Source organism: Alosa sapidissima, chromosome 2, assembly GCF_018492685.1.
Source record: "Alosa sapidissima isolate fAloSap1 chromosome 2, fAloSap1.pri, whole genome shotgun sequence".
Classification (NCBI taxonomy): domain Eukaryota; kingdom Metazoa; phylum Chordata; class Actinopteri; order Clupeiformes; family Clupeidae; genus Alosa; species Alosa sapidissima.
This window is the reverse complement of record NC_055958.1, coordinates 43,278,073-43,298,248: the sequence shown is the minus strand read 5'-3', so window position 1 is coordinate 43,298,248 and position 20,176 is coordinate 43,278,073. Positions and strand designations below refer to the sequence as shown.

Genomic DNA, 20,176 nt, shown 5'->3' with positions numbered 1-20,176 from the left:
CCTTAAGGTTCACACAAGTGAGTAACAGGCAACACTTCATATCACTTCCCTTAAGGTTCACACAAGTGAGTAACAGGCAACACTAATATCACTTCCCTTAAGGTTCACACAAGTGAGTAACAGCAACACTTATATCACTTCCCTTAAGGTTCACACAAGTGAGTAACAGCAACACTTATATCACTTCCCTTAAGGTTCACACAAGTGAGTAACAGGCAACACTTCATATCACTTCCCTTAAGGTTCACACAAGTGAGTAACAGGCAACACTAATATCACTTCCCTTAAGGTTCACACAAGTGAGTAACAGGCAACACTTATATCACTTCCCTTAAGGTTCACACAAGTGAGTAACAGGCAACACTTATATCACTTCCCTTAAGGTTCACACAAGTGAGTAACAGGCAACACTTATATCACTTCCCTTAATGTTACACAAGTGAGTAAGAGGCAACACTTATATCACTTCCCTTAAGGTTCACACAAGTGAGTAAGAGGCAACACTTATATCACTTCCCTTAAGGTTCACACAAGTGAGTAACAGCAACACTTATATCACTTCCCTTAAGGTTCACACAAGTGAGTAACAGGCAACACTTATATCACTTCCCTTAAGGTTCACACAAGTGAGTAACAGGCAACACTTCACTTATATCCATATTTCATGAAAGACGTTATATCTCCATTTCTAGAAAAAAACAGGGATTTTGATGAAAACTAGCCACTGTTTAGCTTGGGATTTCTCAGGAACAGAGGCATGTAGAAATACACGGTTTGCACCCACCGAGAGCTTAAAGTCTCACCTTTTAATCGAGCTATTGTATGTGTTCATAGCTATAACACAGAATATGCTGTGGCTGTACAAAAATCATCAACAATGGTCTAGATTGCTGGCACTCCAGGACAAAGCTCCCGAAAACTGCTTGGCATTCAATGAGTTAATATATTCTGGTGCCTGGCCATTAATGGCTTTGTACATTAGAAGTAATATTTTGAAGTCAATAGGACTTTTAACAGGCAGCCAATGTAGAGATGCCAGGATAGGGGAAATATTTTCATATTTTTAAGTTTGAGTGAGTGTGTGAGCAGCTGCATTTTGTATAAGCTGTAAGCTCTTTAGACATTGCAGCCAGCATATAGAGCATTGCAATAATCAATCCTTGAGGTTACAAAAGCATGGATTCATTTCTCAGCGTCTGGTAAGGATAAGGACTTCCTTATCTTTGAAATGTTCCTTAAGTGATAGAATGAAGTTTTGGTAATCTGTTTTATGTGATTACTTAGTGATAGGTCTTGGTCTTGCAGCGTGAAGAGGACACTTGCTGCTATCAACACCCATAAGGCAGCAGGCCCAGACAACATCCCAGGTCGGGCGCTGAAGGACTGCGCTGAGGAGCTTAAGGATGTCTTCACAGACATCTTTAACACTTCCCTGAAGCAAGCCATCGTCCCATCATGTTTCAAAGCTGCCACCATCATACCTGTGCCGAAGAAAACTGCTCCATCCTGCTTCAATGACTACCGCCCTGTGGCACTGACACCCATCATCATGAAGTGCTTTGAGCGGCTTGTCATGTCACACATCAAATCCATTCTCCCCCCCACCCTGGACCCCTTCCAGTTTGCATACCGAGCCAAACGGTCCACAGAGGATGCAATCTGCTGTGCCCTCCACCCAGCCCTCACCCACCTGGAAAAAAGAGACTCATATGTGAGATTGCTGTTTATAGACTTCAGTTCTGCATTCAACACCATAATACCACAACAACTCCTCTGCAAACTTGACAAACTGGGACTCAGTACCTACCTCTGCAACTGGCTACTGGACTTCCTCTGTCAGAGGCCTCAAGTAGTACGTGTTGGCAACAATATCTCAAGCAGCATCACACTGAGCATGGGGGCCCCCCAAGGCTGCGTGCTCAGTCCGCTGCTCTTCACCCTGCTGACGCATGACTGCACTGCAACCTACAGCAATAACCACATAGTGAAATTTGCTGACGACACAACTCTGGTGGGTCTCATCACCAAGGGCGACGAGACTCAATACAGGTTGGAGGTCGACCTTCTGACCACGTGGTGCAGGGACAACAACCTCCTGCTGAACGTCAGCAAGACCAAGGAGATTGTTGTTGACTTCCGTAGAGGTCACACCCAACACCTGCCACTGACCATCGACGGTGCTGTGGTGGAGAGAGTGAGCAGCACCAAATTCCTGGGGGTGCACATCAGTGAAGACCTCTCCTGGACCACCAACACTGCATCACTGGCGAAGAAAGCTCAGCGCCGCCTGTACTTCCTGCGGAAACTCAGGCGAGCAAGTGCTCCACCAGCCATCATGACCACATTCTACCGAGGCACCATTGAGAGCATCCTCTCCAGCTGTATCGCTGTGTGGGGCGGAAGCTGCACTGAATACAACAGGAAAGCCCTGCAGCGCATAGTGAACACAGCTGGAAGGATTATTGGTGCTTCACTCCCCTCCCTGAGGGACATTTACACCTCCCACCTCACCCGCAAGGCGACCACAATTGTGAGTGATGCAAGTCACCCCGCTCACAATTTGTTTGATCTACTGCCCTCTGGGAAGAGGTACAGAAGCCTGCGCTCCCGCACCACCAGACTCACCAACAGCTTCATACACCAAGCTGTAAGGATGCTGAACTCTCTCCCCCCTCTCCCCTCAGCTACATAACATCCTGGACTTTTAGACCCACAATGGCTGCCTTGCACTACTCCACTTGCACTACTCCACTTGTACACTTGCACACTTGCAACTTGTTGTTGTTGTCCTGTTGTCCTGAACACTTCTGAACACACTTCTGCTGCTCTTACATAACTTGCACCACTATGCCACTTGCATACTTAGGTCAAACAAAACTACCTCAGCCATTTATTGGCCTGACTTTTGCACTATTATATTGACTGTCTACTGTATGCACAATTGCACAATTTCTACCAAATTTTGCTGCTCTTATTTCTTCTTTGTATGTGCCTTCATATTTTTACTTTTTATATTGTTTACTTGAATGTTATGTTTGTCTGTGGACCTAATTGGTAAAATATGTCTTGTCTCCACCGTGGGATAGTAGGAAACGCAATTTCGATCTCTTTGTATGTCTTGACATGTGAAGAAATTGACAATAAAGCAGACTTTGAACTTTGAACTTTGGTCAATTGTAAATCCTAGATGTTTAACACTTGTGGATGAGGATAGTCGAAGATCAGTAAATGTAGCCTGTGATGAGGATAGGATATCCCTCATCTTTTTAGGACCTACAACCATGACTTCTGTTTTATCGGAGTTCAAAAGCAGGAAATTATTTGTCATGCATGTCTTTATATCTCTTATACATGTGTCAAGTTTGGCTAACGGAGTTAATTCGTCAGGTTTTATGGAAAGGTATAGTTGTGTATCGTCTGCATAAGAATGAAATTTAATGCCATGTTTCCTAATTTCAGAGCCTAGGGGAAGCATATAGAGAGAAAATAACAGGGGCCCTACTACTGAGCCTTGGGGCACCCCATATTTTACCATAGTCTGGGTAGACGGTTTATTGTGGACTTGTACAAATTGTCTGCGGTTAGAAAGGTATGACCTGAACCAAGCGAGTGCTGAGTCTTTAATGCCTATCAAATGTTGAAGCCTGTGGAGTAGTATGTCATGGTCTATGGTGTCGAAGGCAGCACTGAGGTCCAGGAGGACTAAAATTGATATATGTCCATTATCGGCAGCAATGAGGAGGTTGTTTAAAACTTTAACTAAGGCTGATTCAGTACTGTGGTGAGCTCTGAAACCAGACTGATATAATTCTTGGATTTTATTCATATGCAAGAAGACACTAATTTGTTTGGACACTATTTTTTTCTAGTATTTATGACAAAAAAGGGAGATTAGATATAGGCCTATAGTTGGCCAGGCCGTTAGGGTCAAGGTTCTTTTTTGAGGGATGGCTTAATAACAGATAACTTAAACGACTGTGGTACATGCCCTGACAGCAGTGAGTTATTTATGATCTGGAGCAAAGCATTGTCCAAGAAAGGGAGAGCAGTTTTCAGAAGATGAGTAGGGATAGGATCTAGTAGACTAGTTGTAGATTTTGATGAGGAAATTGTGGAAGTGAGGTCTAATATGTCGATAGGTGTAAATGAATTTAACGTTGTTTGTCTCATCTGTGATTCAATTATGTTTTCGCTACCGTTCAGCAATGGAGTACGAATATTTGGTGAGACTGATTGGCTATTAATCTTATCTCTAATTGTTTCAATTTTGTCATTGAAAAAATTCATGAAGTCATTACTGTTTAGGCATATAGGGATAGATTTGGTTACTTCAGTGTGGCTCTTCAGAGAAGTCCCCACCCGAATCAGACTGCAGAGTAAAATCCACATCACCAAAACACATCACAAATGAGAAGTCATATCTTCTTGGCATAGTTTAAGCTGAAAACAGGAAGGTTGGCAATGATGTACTGTATGACAGATCAAAGATATACTGACAATGGTCCTTCACAGAATCCACTAGTTGTTGAGTGAAACCAGTGCATGCTTCTTGTGAGGTGAAGAGTCTAGTAGATGGACTGATTAGACTGGCCCTGTAGCCATTTAGCAAGTCTGCAATCAATGGCCTGTCCTCTGCAGCCACATGCCGACATCTCCGGTTAGCTGTTGTGTCCTGAATCACTAGGAAAACTAGCCTGGAAAATCCAGACCCTGATAATCTAGAAAGATTGGTCTGGCAAAGAGCAATGTAATGGCCCAACTCGTCTCACTGCACGCAATCGGATAACACTAGACCATGTTTACTCTGAATGATTTCGGACTTCGACGCAATCGGATAACACTACGACCAATGTGTACCGTCCTCCAACGTTGCAGCGCTGTCTTCATCAGTTTAGCTGGTTCCCCGGAATGCAAAGGGAAAAAGTAACATTGCTCTTTGCCAGAGTGTCTCGCAGAGACAATTTCATTGTGCTCTCGCGAGAACTCTGGATTTCCAGGGTATTGGTAAACTAGGGTGGGTTCTGAGCAAAAGCTGGATGAACAAGAGCAGACAGTGTGGCAGTATATGCAGAGATCACCTGGTTCTACGTGGCTGGGCTGATCTTCAAAATGAGAGTAGAGAAGTTTCCGGAAACATATTTTTTTTGCAATCTGCAAGCACTTCCTTGACCTCTTCCTCCACCTTAAAGTCAAGTCAAGTTTATTTATATAGCACATTTCATACACAGAGGTCATTCAATGTGCTTTACATAAACAAAACCAAACAATAATAACAAATAAAAGCATAGAAGGGTAAAATCATTTAAAAATAAAGACTAATTAGTAAGCAAAAACAAAGGCAAAAGTAGTAAAAAAAAAGTAATAAAAGACAAAGTAGAATAATTATGAAGGCAGATTCAGAATTTGTAACTCGGCACAGTTAGCAGAAAGCATCTGAGAACAGTTTGGTCTTAAGTCTAGATTTAAAACTGGCTACAGTTGGGGCCTTTTTAATGTCATCCGAAAGTTGGTTCCACAGCTGAGCCGCATAGCAGCTAAAAGCTGCTTCACCACGTTTAGTTCTAACTGTAGGTTTTACTAGCAGGTTTTTCACCTGGGACCTGAGAGGACGAGAAGGTGTGTACTGCTGAAACATGTCTGACAAGTATTTACAGTAGGTCCTGCTCCATTTACTGATTTATAAACAAGCAATAGTGCTTTAAAGTCAATTCTGTGACTTACTGGAAGCCAGTGCAAGGACTTAAGAATTGGAGTAATGTGGTCAGTTCTTTTAGTTTTTGTTAGAGTCCTAGCTGCTGCATTTTGTATCACCTGAAGCTGTTTAATAGTCTTTTTAGGAAGGCCTGTGAACAGTCCATTGCAGTAATCAACCCTGCTGGAGATAAATGCATGAATGAGTCATGTTTTGACATCAGCCCTCTGAGTTTGGCAATATTTTTGAGGTGGTAAAAAGCTGATTTAGTTATCGCTTTCATGTGGCTGTTGAAATTTAGATCACTGTCAATTAATACACCAAGATTTTTAACAGTATCCTTTGCCTTCAACCCTTTTGTGTCAAGGAGAGTGGCAACCCTAAGTCTTTCCTCATTTTTACCAAATATAATTACTTCAGTTTTTTCTTTGTTCAGCTGAAGAAAATTTTGAGACATCCAGGTGTTGATTTGTTCTATACACTGACACATAGATTCAAGAGGACCATAGTCGTTTGGTGATAGAGCTAAGTAAATTTGTGTGTCATCTGCATAGCTATGATATGAAATCAAATTATTTTGAATGATTTGTCCAAGTGGGAGCATATAGAGGTTGAATAATAGTGGCCCCAAGATCGACCCCTGGGGAACACCACAGGTCAAGGACGTTGGTGTTGAGGTACAGTTTCCGATGGCAACAAAGAAGCTCCTTTCTTGTAGATATGATTTTAGCCAGCTGATAACTATGCCTGTAAATCCAACCCAGTGTCTGTGTAGTAAAATATTGTGATCAACAGTGTCAAATGCTGCACTAAGGTCCAGTAGCACTAGGACTGATGTTTTACCTGAATCTATGTTGAGGCGTATGTCATTGGAAACTTTAATGAGAGCTGTTTCAGTGCTGTGATTTGCCCGAAAACCAGACTGAAAGTAATCAAAATACCCATTTGATGTTAGGAAGGTGGTTAATTGATTAAAGACTACTTTTTCAATAATTTTGCCAATAAAAGGTAGATTGGATATGGGCCTGTAATTGTTTAGCATGGAGGCATCCAGGTTATTCTTCTTGAGAAGTGGCTTTACAACAGCTGTTTTCAGTGACTTAGGAAAAGTGCCAGACAGCAGTGATACATTTACAATTTGAAGGACATCCGCCGCTATGAGGTGACAGTATATGCTTGAACAAAACGAGTGAATGAATAAATAGTATAAACTCAAAAACAACTTTGCCATATATTCAAAACTATCTACGGCCTACATACTTATATTAAAAGAGTTCACTCCAAATTATTGTCTAGGTGTAGGTGGTCATAAAATGAATTGGTATCAACATAATAGCCTATTGTCTCCCATAAGTCCCAAAGTGTTTGAAATGAAATGATCTGAAATGCAATGGCTTTCAATTCAATTTATGCCTACTATTTATTCTGTGTAGCACACAGTTGATTTGACATTCATGAACAATCGTCAACACATGAAGCAGTTTTAATTATTAGCTACCTAGGCTACAGAATAATTATCCTTTGGCTTGCATCAGATATAATATAGCCCACTGGCAAAGCTGTCACTAAACAACCTACCACATGTGTATGACCCTTTATCAGCAGTAAACATATGTCTTTCATCAAAGATAATAACTACTGTAAATGCCATTATCAAGGTGATTAAGAATGTAGCCTTAATACTTCGTATGGGAAGCGAGAATGTAATCTCTTTCCTATGCCGTCTCGCTGCACGTTACACCACCACCGAACGTAGGTGACACAGAGTAGCATGATTCCTAGAACCACATGCATGTGAAGTTAAAACATTTTTAATCATATAATCTTCATACATTCTTTGGAGCTAATGAATGTGTAAATCCATGCTTGGTGCACTGTCGGGAAAAACATTTCTATAGGCCTACTTCTATTTTTGAAGTTGTAGGCTACAGGTGAAATTATTTGGCACAGGCATACTGTAGGCATTTATTACCGTAAGCCTTTCTCCTTCATTCAAGTACAAAATGAACTAAGAACTGTTGTATGTAGAAACTAAAAATACACTAATTTTATATCTTATCTTAGATACAGTACTTCAAAGTAACCGCTTTTTGGTTTGTTGCATATTTTACACTTTTGGACCAAATCAAGACGTTCCCTTTTGAGTTTGATAGTGTCAGATTGTCTCATGTTGTCTATCATTGTACATTACTGTGTTTGATAGTGTCAGATTGTCTCATGTTGTCTATCATTGTACATTACTGTGGGGTATTCCAGAAAGCAGGTTTACTGGCTTAACTGGGTATGTTAACCCAGAGTTAGCGGTGAACCTGGGATTTCAGTTCCAGAAAGCTCAAATATGATCAGGCTATGTAAGTAACTATGGCAACATAGGCCCTGAACTTAACTGGGTATGTAAACCCAGAGTAAACAGGAAACCTGGGATTTCAGTTCCAGGGGGGTATTCCAGGGGGGTATTCCAAGTACGTGGTTTAGTGAAAAACCTGGGTTAGTTAACTCAGAGTAAGTGGTAAACCTCCTAATAGAAGAGCTGTATGGCTTCATTCTCCTAACAAAACAATGCCATAGGGCTCTTGTTGTAGGAGGTTTACCACTTACTGTGAGTTAACCTACCCAGGTTTATTACTAAACAACATACTTGGAATACCCCCCTGAAAGCTCAAAAATGATCAGGCTATGTAAGTAACTATGGTAACATAGGCTCTGAAGTTAACCTGGTAGGGGGTAGGTTTTGTTCAGGTTATGTTCAATTATGTTGGGTTATTTCAGTGCATGTTCAACCAGGCCGCTATTTTTACACTTGTCACACAATGGCGTTTCATTTTGACGAAGGTCCGATTGACAAAGAAGCACAAAATCATGTAATATTCATCCGTGCAATTCACCGTGAGAGGGCGATAAGACCACGACATCACATGATAGCCTATCCATTCTTTTCCAAACGAGTTTTTTAGCTGAATCCTAAATATACAGTAGGCTACTTGAAAAGCATTCTCCATCCCTACATTACGCATGGTGGATTAGAATAGAATAAAATAAATATTTAATGTAGCTAGACTACGTCTTTGGCTCACCAGACAGATGGACAAACAACATCTCAGACACATTGAAGATATAATTAAAACAAGTACAGTACAAAAAAGGGGAAACATAGCCTATAGAAAATTAATAAATAAGTTTAAATATAGCTGTACAGCTCAGCCGGGTATGCATGTTGTCACTAAGTTTGGTTAAGAATGCTGATGGCATTTGGGATAAAATATTTTTTTAATATGCTACACACGCTCTCCGACTGGGAGTTTTTGTAGTGTTGGAGACGCAGAGCATATCGGCAAGCTGTCGGTCGGTCCGTAAAGTTTGCCTTGCGCTAAAGCAGTTCCTGCGCAACTTCATTCTTTTCCTGGACACAAACCCACGAGGATCATTAAAGTTTAGTTTCACCAACTGGCAGGTCAGCATCACCTATTCAATTTTCCAAATGTGCACCGAAATGTGTCCAATAGGCTACCCATGCCTTCCGACATTCACCCTTCCGATGATGGAGCGCAAAAGATTAACTTGGCCCACAGCTGCAGAACCCGCGTTAAAATCAACCTGTGACCAAATAGGCTAGTTTAAGAAAGCATCATTCAAAGCAGTTAATACAATACGTGATGTCCAGTGAATTATTTAATTGTGCTTTTGACATTAAATAGGCTATCCTAAACGTACGCATTTACACGGTCAGTTAGGCTATTCTCCAGAGGTGGGACCAAGTCACTGTTTGGCAAGTCACAAGTAAGTCCCAAGTCTTAGCACTCAAGTCCAAGTCAAGTCCCAAGTAAATACAGAGAAGGGCAAGTCGAGTCCAAGTCCAAGTCTCATCAAAGCCAAGCCGAGTCCAAGTCCAAGTCCCAATCTTTTTCAAGTCCTGAACAAGTCATCAGGTACTCTTCACTTAATAATGGCATTATTAGACTATCGATCATAATTTTAACACTTCCATCTAATCCACAGATTTTTTTTTATAAATACAGATTAAAATATGTTCAATGTTTCTGTCTTGAAATCTTTTACGATAAATGCATGCGCATACAATATACACATCTGAATACCTGAGTAATCTGTACAAAACGGATAGCTACATGACAAATATATATATTGTTTTTCCAAATTGCGGAGCACACTGTAAGTATGAGTAATAATTTGACTGATGGCATTTCACTGCGCTAGGCCACAGATTTGCCTGCAAACAATTTATTAGGCTGTCTGCCAGTGGCGACTCATAAGGGAAGCCAATGTCAACACTTTTATATTATTTAAATGATAATAATTACACAGTAATTTTGTTTTAAAGTATTCATTTCTTAAGAAATACTACACATTTGATGTTTATCTCATTTGTAAATGGTGCACTGTCACTTTAAGCCCATTGTGTGCCACTGTCCACACATTCTCATAATGATCTTTTTTTTACCAGCTCCATTCCTATGGCTAGTCCACAAACTCAAACATTGTTTGTGCCACATGTATAGCACAATATTAACAATGATAAGCATGATATTAAGTTGGCACAAACAGCTTTCATTCCTTTGGAAATAGATGCATGTATGACATGATGCTTGCTTGACATTTTCTGTTTGCAATTAAATGTGAATTATGAGCCTGGTAGCCAGTAGCCACCTAGCTAGCTGAGTGGAATGCGTTTCAATCGGCATATCAATGTGCTTCATGTAAACAAATTATTGAATAGGCCTACTTCAAGACTCACCATTTCCATTACACAAAGGCAAAGACAACTCTTCATATTCTTGTCCACTTTCCAAATCACAGTGAGTGCAGCCTATGTCATAGTGACCTGGATCTCATAGTTTATAACAGTAGTGAGAACCGGATAAATCCGCAATTTCCCCTAATCTCGTATTTGTTGCCTTCATGATTTCCTTTTATACGTTTCTTATACTTAAAAGAAAATATCAATCACCATCAACAATGACAAGCCAGCTGGAACCTGCCACTCGTTTTCTCTCCCTCTCGTGCGTGCTTAGATGGGGTTCGCAATTAAATGCAGTAGGCTAGCATAAGTTCAAGTTGGATCTTAATGGAGAGGACTCGAAAAGTATCATCTTTATGTAACATGCTGTTGGTGCATTTTGACATTGTAAACGTTCTCTAACAAGAGTGCAAATCAGTTTGCAGTAAAGCTACTAGTTATTGGCTAAATGTTGGTCGTTTCTCTGTCTCTTGGTGCCCTACACACAGTGCGTAACGCATGTGGGGGTAGCGGCAGCACTGAACTGTGCTCTGGACTGGCCGCTTGTCTCCGCTTTTTTTTTTTTTTTTTAGTCGCGAAGGGAAAGCATCTCTGGGGTGACTGGTCCATGATCAGGAAATTTAGTTTTTGACTCGAGACATGTCAAGTCGTCACAAGTCAAAGAGGCAAAGTCCGAGTCAAGTCTCGAGTGAATAGTATTCAAGTCCAAGTCGAGTCGCAAGTCATGCCGAATTTTATCAAGTCAAGTCTGAAGTCATTAAAATCATGACTCGAGTCTGACTCGAGTCCAAGTCATGTGACGAGTCCACATGTCTGCTATTCTCTGCCAAACAAGGTCTCGGACGCAGGCGCTTAAGTATTGCTTTTTTTTGTTATTACAGTTCTCTCCTCCTTGTAAGCCTCGACTACTCCGTCTCTGAAAAATATGGTGCTCGTTTCGCCGGTTTTACTCATGGTTTCAACTCTCAATAGATGATGCCTTTATAAGTTCGCCGTGAACGCGCACAACTCTAGGTTATCTCACACAGGGTTGATTGAACTAACTGGTAACCAGTGCTTTGGAACCGACAGCTCGGGTTTACTCGCCACAGGTTCAGTAAAGGTCAAGTAAATAGTGGATATGACTATAACATAGGTCCAGTAAATGGTGGATATGACTATAACATAGGTCCAGTAAATGGTGGATATGACTATAACATAGGTCCAGTAAATGTTGGATATGAAAATACACATAAGTAAGAACACATGTATTTGGACACTCTTTTTTTTTCAAAAGGAACTTCAGCTGTCACAAAATGTAGTCGAGTAAAAAGTAAGATATTTGGCCTAGAAATGTACTGGAGTAAAAGTAAAAAGTTTAACAAAATTTAAGCACTCAAGTAAAGTACAGATACATGAAAAAATCCTTAAGTACAGTAATTGAGTAAATATACTCAAGTAATGTCCCCCACTGCCCCTTTGACATATCTCATCCTCCCAGCATATAAAAACATATATATCCCATCCACCTATGTGACATACATCTCATCCTCCCAGCATATAAAAACATATATATCCCATCCACCTATGTGACATACATCTCATCCTCCCAGCATATAAAAACATATATATCCCATCCACACAGCATTACCCCATTCAGCACACAGACACATCCCGTGTGAGAAACTACGAGCAACTGAGGTGGTGGTGACCGTATCACAGCTTGTTCTGCAATATGATGGCGGTGGGGACAAAACTTTTCTTTAGTCCAGTTCAGTGCTCTGTATCTGCGGCTGGAAGTAGCGTGCAGAACTGGTTCAGGGGATGGTCTGTCAGCTGCTATTGCATGTGCCAGCCGTGTGAGTCATTCATGTCTGATAGACTGGGTGTGGGGAGACAGATTATCTTGGCGGCAATATGTGTGATTTTAGTGAGTTTGTTTTTGCTGGTGGGGGTTAGCATTGTGTGGAAACAGGGTGAGCAGTAGGGTGGGGGGGCAACAGAGACGGCTTTCAGTTTGTGTATGACATGTAGTAGGACATAATGATACATACACTATAATTTCGTACCTCTCATTGCTTTCATTGCGTGCAACTTTACCAAACAGTATAGAAAGTAAAGCCCCTCTCCTTGCCCCGCTCTCTCTCCCTCTCCCTCCCTCTCCCTCTCTCTCCCTCTCCCTCCCTCTCCCTCTCTCGCTCAATGGACACGCGCAACTCGGCCTGCACAATCCAAAAAACATTCACAATCGTCAAGACGCATAGAAGACAGTTAGCTAAATTACTATTAAATCCGCTTAGCATCATTAGCATGCTGCACATATTTGTTTAAAACTCTTGGATTTAAGTTGACTGATCATCTCAATGTTTCCAAAAGGGCACAAGGAGAACAGTATTAGCTTGAAACTTAAACACACTTAAACACACTTCAATATCCTACCTTGGAACACCAGAGGATTAGAATAAAATATATAATATATCTGTATTATTTTATATCCTGATGTAAAAAGAGGGAATACTGCATATATATGATATTTATGACGGCACTCTTTATGCAGATTAGCCTATAGGCTAGGCCTACTATTTCTATTACAACTCTACCTCTTTAATTCAGCTGTCTGGTTGAGGCCTGGAAATATTGTAAACAAAGTAGCATAGTTGGCTAGCTTATAGTCTACTGGCTGGACTGTTCAGTTTCCCCAAGATAGAGCAACATAATCCGTTCGCTCCGAACATTGGGAAAACGGGTTCATTTGAATGGAACTTGCAGCAGCGCTTTAGAACTTCTGCAGCATTCTGAAAAGCTGTATAATAGACTAATGATAGGCTACTTTCAAAATAGTTATGAAAATCATTGAGTTTTGGCCGGTAAAAAATATGCTTTGGCTATTAGGCCAAAAAGTTACCCGTGACAACAACCATGGTGACCATAGAATGGAACGCAAACACACATAACAATATCAGCGGCAACTGAACAACACGGCTTTGTCCGTAGGAGTCGATTGCCAAGTGTGCTCTGGAAATTCACAATTTCGTCGACGTTTAAAAAAAATAAAATAAAACATAGTCCAGTATTTCTTTTGAAATTGAAATGAAGTTGTATGGACTGGACTATGTTTTTTTTTTTTTTTAAACGGCGAAGAAATTGTGAACTTTCCCCTAAAGATGGCAGCAAAGATGGCAACATTTCCGGAAAGGTACTGGCTTGATGAAATTCATTCTAGACTCTATCCGACCACATAAAGACCTCGGGATACTTCGGTTTGGCTTTAGGGACCCTCTACTCACTACCACGTAAGTGTAATGTTGTTTGGAACTGTAGAAGAGGTATAAAAATAGCGTTTTGTAGCGGCGAAATAATATGCCCTTCTCACTTCCACGAGTTTTGACTAAAAACGGTAACATCGAACTTTCTCAAAACACATCCGAATGACATGATTTGGATGTCAACTCAACGTATGTACTCCCAATCATCCGTAAATTGATCTAAAGTACATTTTACTCCGGACAATTCCTTTAAGGTGGGAGGACTATTCCTAGCTTTAGAAGAAACAGTTGGGGAAACAGTCTTAGAGGACACAGTTTAGGAGACAATCTTAAAGGAGACAGTTTGGGAGACAATCTTAAAGGAGACAGTTTGGGAGACAGTCTTAGACCAGTCCTCTAGATCAGTGGGAGACTAGAGCAGTCCACTAGATCAGTGGGAGACTAGAGCAGTCCTCTAGATCAGTGGGAGACTAGAGCAGTCCACTAGTCTTAGACCAGTCCTCTAGATCAGTGGGAGACTAGACCAGTCCTCTAGATGAGTGGGAGACTAGACCAGTCCTCTAGTCTTACACCAGTCCTCTAGATGAGTGGGAGACTAGACCAGTCCTCTAGTCTTAGACCAGTCCTCTAGATGAGTGGGAGACTAGACCAGTCCTCTAGATGAGTGGGAGGCAGGTGGTCTGTGGTCACTTCTGGTCTCTGCTGGTCTGTGGTAACTTCTGGTCTCTGCTGGTCTCTGCTGGTCTGTGGTCTCTGCTGGTCTGTGGTCATTGCTGTTCTCTGCTGGTCATTGCTGGTCTGTGGTCAGAGAGCGTCTAGCTGCTTTCAGTGCTTCTCTCCTCAGCTGCAGGTCCCTCAGATTCACTTTAAAGTCTAAATACAAACACACATTTAAACAATTTCACTCAGACAAACATAGTTACACTCAGACAAACACAATTACAACTACACTCAGACAAACACAATTACAATTGACCTGTCACTAAGCCCCGCCCCCCATTGTTACCGTGTGAAAACTCGGACAAACAAACCAGACTTGATTAGAAATACATTGTGGACAATGGCAGCTGACAGTATATGAAAGCAGGCTTTGAGGACGTTTTGATCGATAAAAGGATTTACTTTCCTCCAGAAGCTATCAAAAGGGACTTAATTATGCTATGGAGGGGTGTATTCAAAACTTTAGAATACATACAAGGTGACAAGCAGTTGTGGCGAGTAGCTGTGCAAATCACCGTGCAAAAACCACTGACGTTAATGCTAGCTAGCTAGCTAGTGGAAGATTGATACTAAGATCTGTTAGGTTACGTTAATATTTGATGTAGTAAGAATATAGTAGTTGCTTAATGAGCATTTTCATCTTGGGATTTAACAGGGAACCTGTGCCCACGTTGTTGGCTTAGTAGCCTACATTACGTCGAGCTGTTGCAAACGCGAGAGACGTCCTGTAGGCTACTGTTGATGAAAATATACCCCATTTTCTAGCCTCTCTTGGTACCGGCTATCAGTATTACATGTCCCCCATGCAAAACGTTTGACCATGGTTATCCGTCGGGGTTTTTTTTGAGTTAATAAACTCCATAAATAGCCATTAAATAGTCATTTTATGCCTCATCCCTGTTGTTTCCTATGGAGTTGTCCGAGCTGATGTTGAGGCTGGACTGTCATTGGCTCATCAGCGTTCTAAGGGTGGTGCTTGGCGACAGGTCAATTACACTCAGACAAACACAGTTACACTCAGATACACACAGTTACTCTCAAGACAAACACAGTTACATTTAGACACACACAGTTACATTTAGACACAAACACAGTTACATTTAGACACACATGTTACATTTAGACACACACAGTTACATTTAGACACAAACACAGTTACATTTAGACACACACAGTTACATTTAGACACACAGTTACATTTAGACACACACTGTGTGTGTCTAAATGTAACACACACTGTGTGTATCTAAATGTAACTGTGTTTGTCTGAGTCTAACTGATGCTTCTAATGAGGTGTGGGATATGAGATGCTCGTTATGAGATGCTTGTTATGAGGTGGTCGTTAAGAGGTTCTCATTATGAGATGCTTGTTATGAGGTGCTCGTTATGAGGTGCTTGTTAAGAGATGCTCGTTATGAGATGCTCGTTCTTATGGCCCCCTAAGTTCCTTATGATTTACCGTTATGATTTTTGGCACACCCTACTGGCTGTGAGTGGTAGGCGTGCTGTTACCTGCCGTATTCTATGTTTGCTCCCTAACCAGTTGATCCAATTAGCCAGGATGTGGTGCACCTGGCCAGCCTCTTCAAAAGGCACATTCTGGACCTGGTCTGCAGAGCATTTTCTGGGGTTTTCCTGCTGGTTGCTACCACCTCGTCGTCTCCAGTTTTTCAACGCTTTTGAGCATTTTTGCCGGTTTTCAAGCCTGCTTTTTGCCCTTTGTAGGGAACGTAAATAAATACCCCTTTTGAGCCTTAACCCTTTAGGCGCCAGAGTTTGATTTTGACATCTTCATTTCAAAAGGCTATATCTTAAAAGTGATAATAGATAGAGACTTTCTGTAAATTAGAGAAATATTAATGATGACCCAAAGTTTATGTAGGAATTAAATGTTCATATCTAATTTGCATATTATGACGTCATATGGCGGCCGCCATCTTGGATTATAGAATTTTCATGAAATTCGCATGTTTGAATGATAAAATGCACCACTTCTTTCCCCCCAAAATGTCCCTCACCTTCTGTATGCTTTATTGCACAATACTGAATGCTCAAGGAAATAGTAAGTAGTAAACAAACTGTGTAAATCATTACTAATAAATGGCAGAAACAAACCGAATGCATGTAGCAGTAGGCTGGCCTTTTGCTGTAGAGAATTTCCATTTACTACATACAGTAGGCACTCTGATTCCATGTATGGGCCACATATATATTATTCATATGACACACAAACACAAGTAGACAAGACCTGTTTAGTTCAAAAGCTCACTTGCCATGGCATGGCACAGATCAGGAGTGAGATGACAAGACAAGGCAAGAGACAATGTTAGTACTTTTTTCTTTTTGTTGTTTTTGTTGATTTTTTTTTGTTGTTTTTTTCTTAGCCGACAAAGACACACACATCACAAAGACATGAACACACAAAAAACAACACATATTGTATGTACTAAATGGTCAGGGAAATAGATAGTAAATCAACAGTGTAAATCATTACTAATAAATGGCTGACCAAAAAAAATTATGTAGCAGGCCTTTTGCTGTAGAGATAATGACTCCCTATCCCTATCCATACAGGGCCAGCATTCCCATCATCTTGTGATAGACTATGCATGGCCTAATGGCTCCCCTGCCCCGTGTCACCACCTCTGCGAGCAGCATGGCCAGATCTGCCTCGTGCGCGCCGAGTGGAGAGAATTTGCGCAGCTCGGACTAGGCCTACTGTCATTCTCATTGCGACTCCCCACACTGCCACTACGTTCCCCCCTAACTGTCCTATGAGCACTTCGACCTCGTCTAACATACCCAGTGGCATTAGACAAAGGCTCCACCACGTTACTGTCGCCGCGATTGCGGAGAGGCACACGGTCAGAAGACAAAGGAGCTAGTGCTACATGGACATTACCTCCAGCCTCGTTCGTCACACCACTAACACACCTGCTAACTTCCCGATGAACACTCCGACCCCGTGAAACATTATTCCCAACACTGACATTGGGCAAAGGACCATCTACATTGGGCAAAGGATTCAACGTTTGTGCTTGGCGTAAGCTAAACTCTCACTTTGTCCAGCTGCACCATTGCAAGGCAGGGACGCATCTGAAGCCTGGTCACTAAACAAATCACCGTTATTTTCTGAAGGCAGATATTCCCCTTCAGAATCAGGATCCGTGAATAGAAGACCCAACACTTAATTTCGGGTAAACTTTTTTGATGCCATTAGACGATAATCTAATGCAAATACTCGCTGACGTTGACAACATCGCTCTGATAAAGTGGCTCACACGCACACTAGCTCCGCTATTGCACACACTGATTCAATGCTCATTGTTATGAGATGTTCGTTATGAGATGCTAGTTGTTATGAGATGCTCGTTATGAGATGGTCATTATGAGATGCTTGTTATGAGATGCTCGTAATGAGATGGTTGTTATGAGATGGTCGTTATGAGATGGTCGTTATGAGGGGCTCGTTATGAGATGCTTGTTATGAGGTTGTTGTTATGAGATGCTTGTTATGAGGTTGTTGTTATGAGGTGCTCGTTATGAGATGCTTGTTATGAGGTTGTTGTTATGAGGTGCTCGTTATGAGATGCTTCTTATGAGATGCTTGTAAGGATGTCTTACCCTCCTCCAGCTGAGCTATGATCTCTTCTGAGTGCCCAAAAGCCTGGAGCACTCTCAGGCCAACCACAAAGTCTGAAAAACACACCAACACTACTCACAGTTTAAATCAACACCACTACCAAAACTATACATCAACATTACTCAAACTACACACCAACGCTACACAAAACACCTACACTGTTCCCAGTTTAAATCCAGGTTGGTGGTAGTGTAGTGGTTAAGGAGCTGGGCTAGCATGCAGTAGCCTGAAGGTTGTTCAAGGAGTTCAATCCCTGGCTTCCACCGTTGTGCCCTTGAGCAAGGCACTTAGCCCCAAGTTGCTCTGGGGACAATGTAGTCCCTTGTAATATAGTTAACATATGTAAGTCACTTTAGACAACAGGGAATGTAAATATAAATAAATGTAAATCAGCACCACTACCAAAACTATACACCAACACTACATAACCTAAACACCAACACTACATAACGTATACACCAACACTACTCAACCTAAACACTACTCAACTTAAACACCAACACTCCTCAACCTAAACACCAACACTACTCAACCTAAACACTACTCAACTTAAACACCAACACTACTCAACCTAAACACTACACACACTAAACACCAACACTACTCAACCTAAACACCAACACTACTCAACCTAAACACTACACACACTAAACAACCTAAACACCAACATTACACACACTAAACACCAACACTACTCAACCTAAACACCAACACTAAACAACCTAAACACCAACATTACACACACTAAACACCAACACTACTAAACACCAACACTACTCAACCTAAACACCAACACTACACACAGTTTAAATCAGCACCACTACCAAAACTATACACCAACACTACACAACCTAAATACCAACACTACATAACCTAAACACCAACAATACTCAACCTAAACACCAACACTACTCAACCTAAACACCAACACTACTCAACCCAAACACTACTTAACCTAAACACTAAAACTACTCTACCTAAACACTACTCAACCTAAACACCAACATTACTCAACCCAAACACTACTTAACCTAAACACTAAAACTACTCTACCTAAACACTACACACACTAAACACCAACACTACTCAACCTAAACACCAACACCTATCAACCTAAACACTACTCAACCTAAACACCAACACTACTCAACCTAAACAACCTAAACACCAACATTACACACACTAAACACCGACACTACTAAACACCAACACTACTCAACCTACACACCAACACTACACACAGTTTAAATCAGCACCACTACCAAAACTATACACAAACACTACACAACCTAAATACCAACACTACATAACCTAAACACCAACACTACTCCCACTAAACACCAACACTACACAACCTAAATACCAACACTACATAACCTAAACACCAACAATACTCAACCTAAACACCAACACTACTCACACTAAACACCAACACTACTCAACCTAAACAGTACTCAACCTAAACGCCAACACTACTCACACTAAACACCAACACTACTCAACCTAAACACCAACCTAAATACTCAACCTAAACACCAACCTAAATACTCAACCTAAACACCAACACTACTCCACCTAAACACCAACACTACTCAACCTAAACACCAACACCTATCAACCTAAACACTACTCAACCTAAACACCAACATTACACACACTAAACACCAACACTACTAAACACCAACACTACTCAACCTAAACACCAACACTACACACAGTTTAAATCAGCACCACTACCAAAACTATACACAAACACTACACAACCTAAATACCAACACTACATACAAACACCAACACTACTCACACTAAACACCAACACTACACAACCTAAATACCAACACTACATAACCTAAACACCAACAATACTTAACCTTAACACCAACACTACTCACACTAAACACCAACACTACTCACACTAAACACCAACACTACTCAACCTAAACATTACTCAACCTAAACACCAACCTAAATACTCAACCTAAACACCAACACTACTCCACCTAAACACCAACACTACTCAACCTAAACACTAACACTACACCAACACTACTCAACCTAAACACCAACACCTATCAACCTAAACACTACTCAACCTAAACACCAAAACTACTATATAGTGTATC

The 20,176-nt window shown here is 41.1% G+C and overlaps 1 protein-coding gene and 1 long non-coding RNA gene across 2 annotated transcripts in view; both read right to left on the bottom strand.

Moving 5' to 3' along the window:
- Positions 1 to 11,677: 11,677 nt before the first annotated feature.
- On the bottom strand, positions 11,678 to 13,497 carry LOC121703901. The gene is made up of 2 exons (XR_006030167.1): positions 12,066 to 13,497; positions 11,678 to 12,009 (listed from the first exon to the last, which is right to left on the bottom strand). It is a non-coding gene; the product is annotated as an uncharacterized LOC121703901 (long non-coding RNA).
- A 296-nt stretch (positions 13,498 to 13,793) lies between these two features.
- phf11 (PHD finger protein 11) overlaps positions 13,794 to 20,176 on the bottom strand; it is a 20,618-nt gene continuing 14,235 nt past the window's right edge. Inside the window, exons 12-15 of the mRNA XM_042084358.1 lie at positions 18,035 to 18,106; positions 14,487 to 14,563; positions 14,330 to 14,422; positions 13,794 to 14,293 (exon numbers count right to left, since the gene is read on the bottom strand). Coding sequence (XP_041940292.1) covers positions 14,270 to 14,293; positions 14,330 to 14,422; positions 14,487 to 14,563; positions 18,035 to 18,106 — 266 coding nt within the window. The 3' untranslated portion in view covers positions 13,794 to 14,269. The remainder of the gene's footprint in view (positions 14,294 to 14,329; positions 14,423 to 14,486; positions 14,564 to 18,034; positions 18,107 to 20,176) is intronic.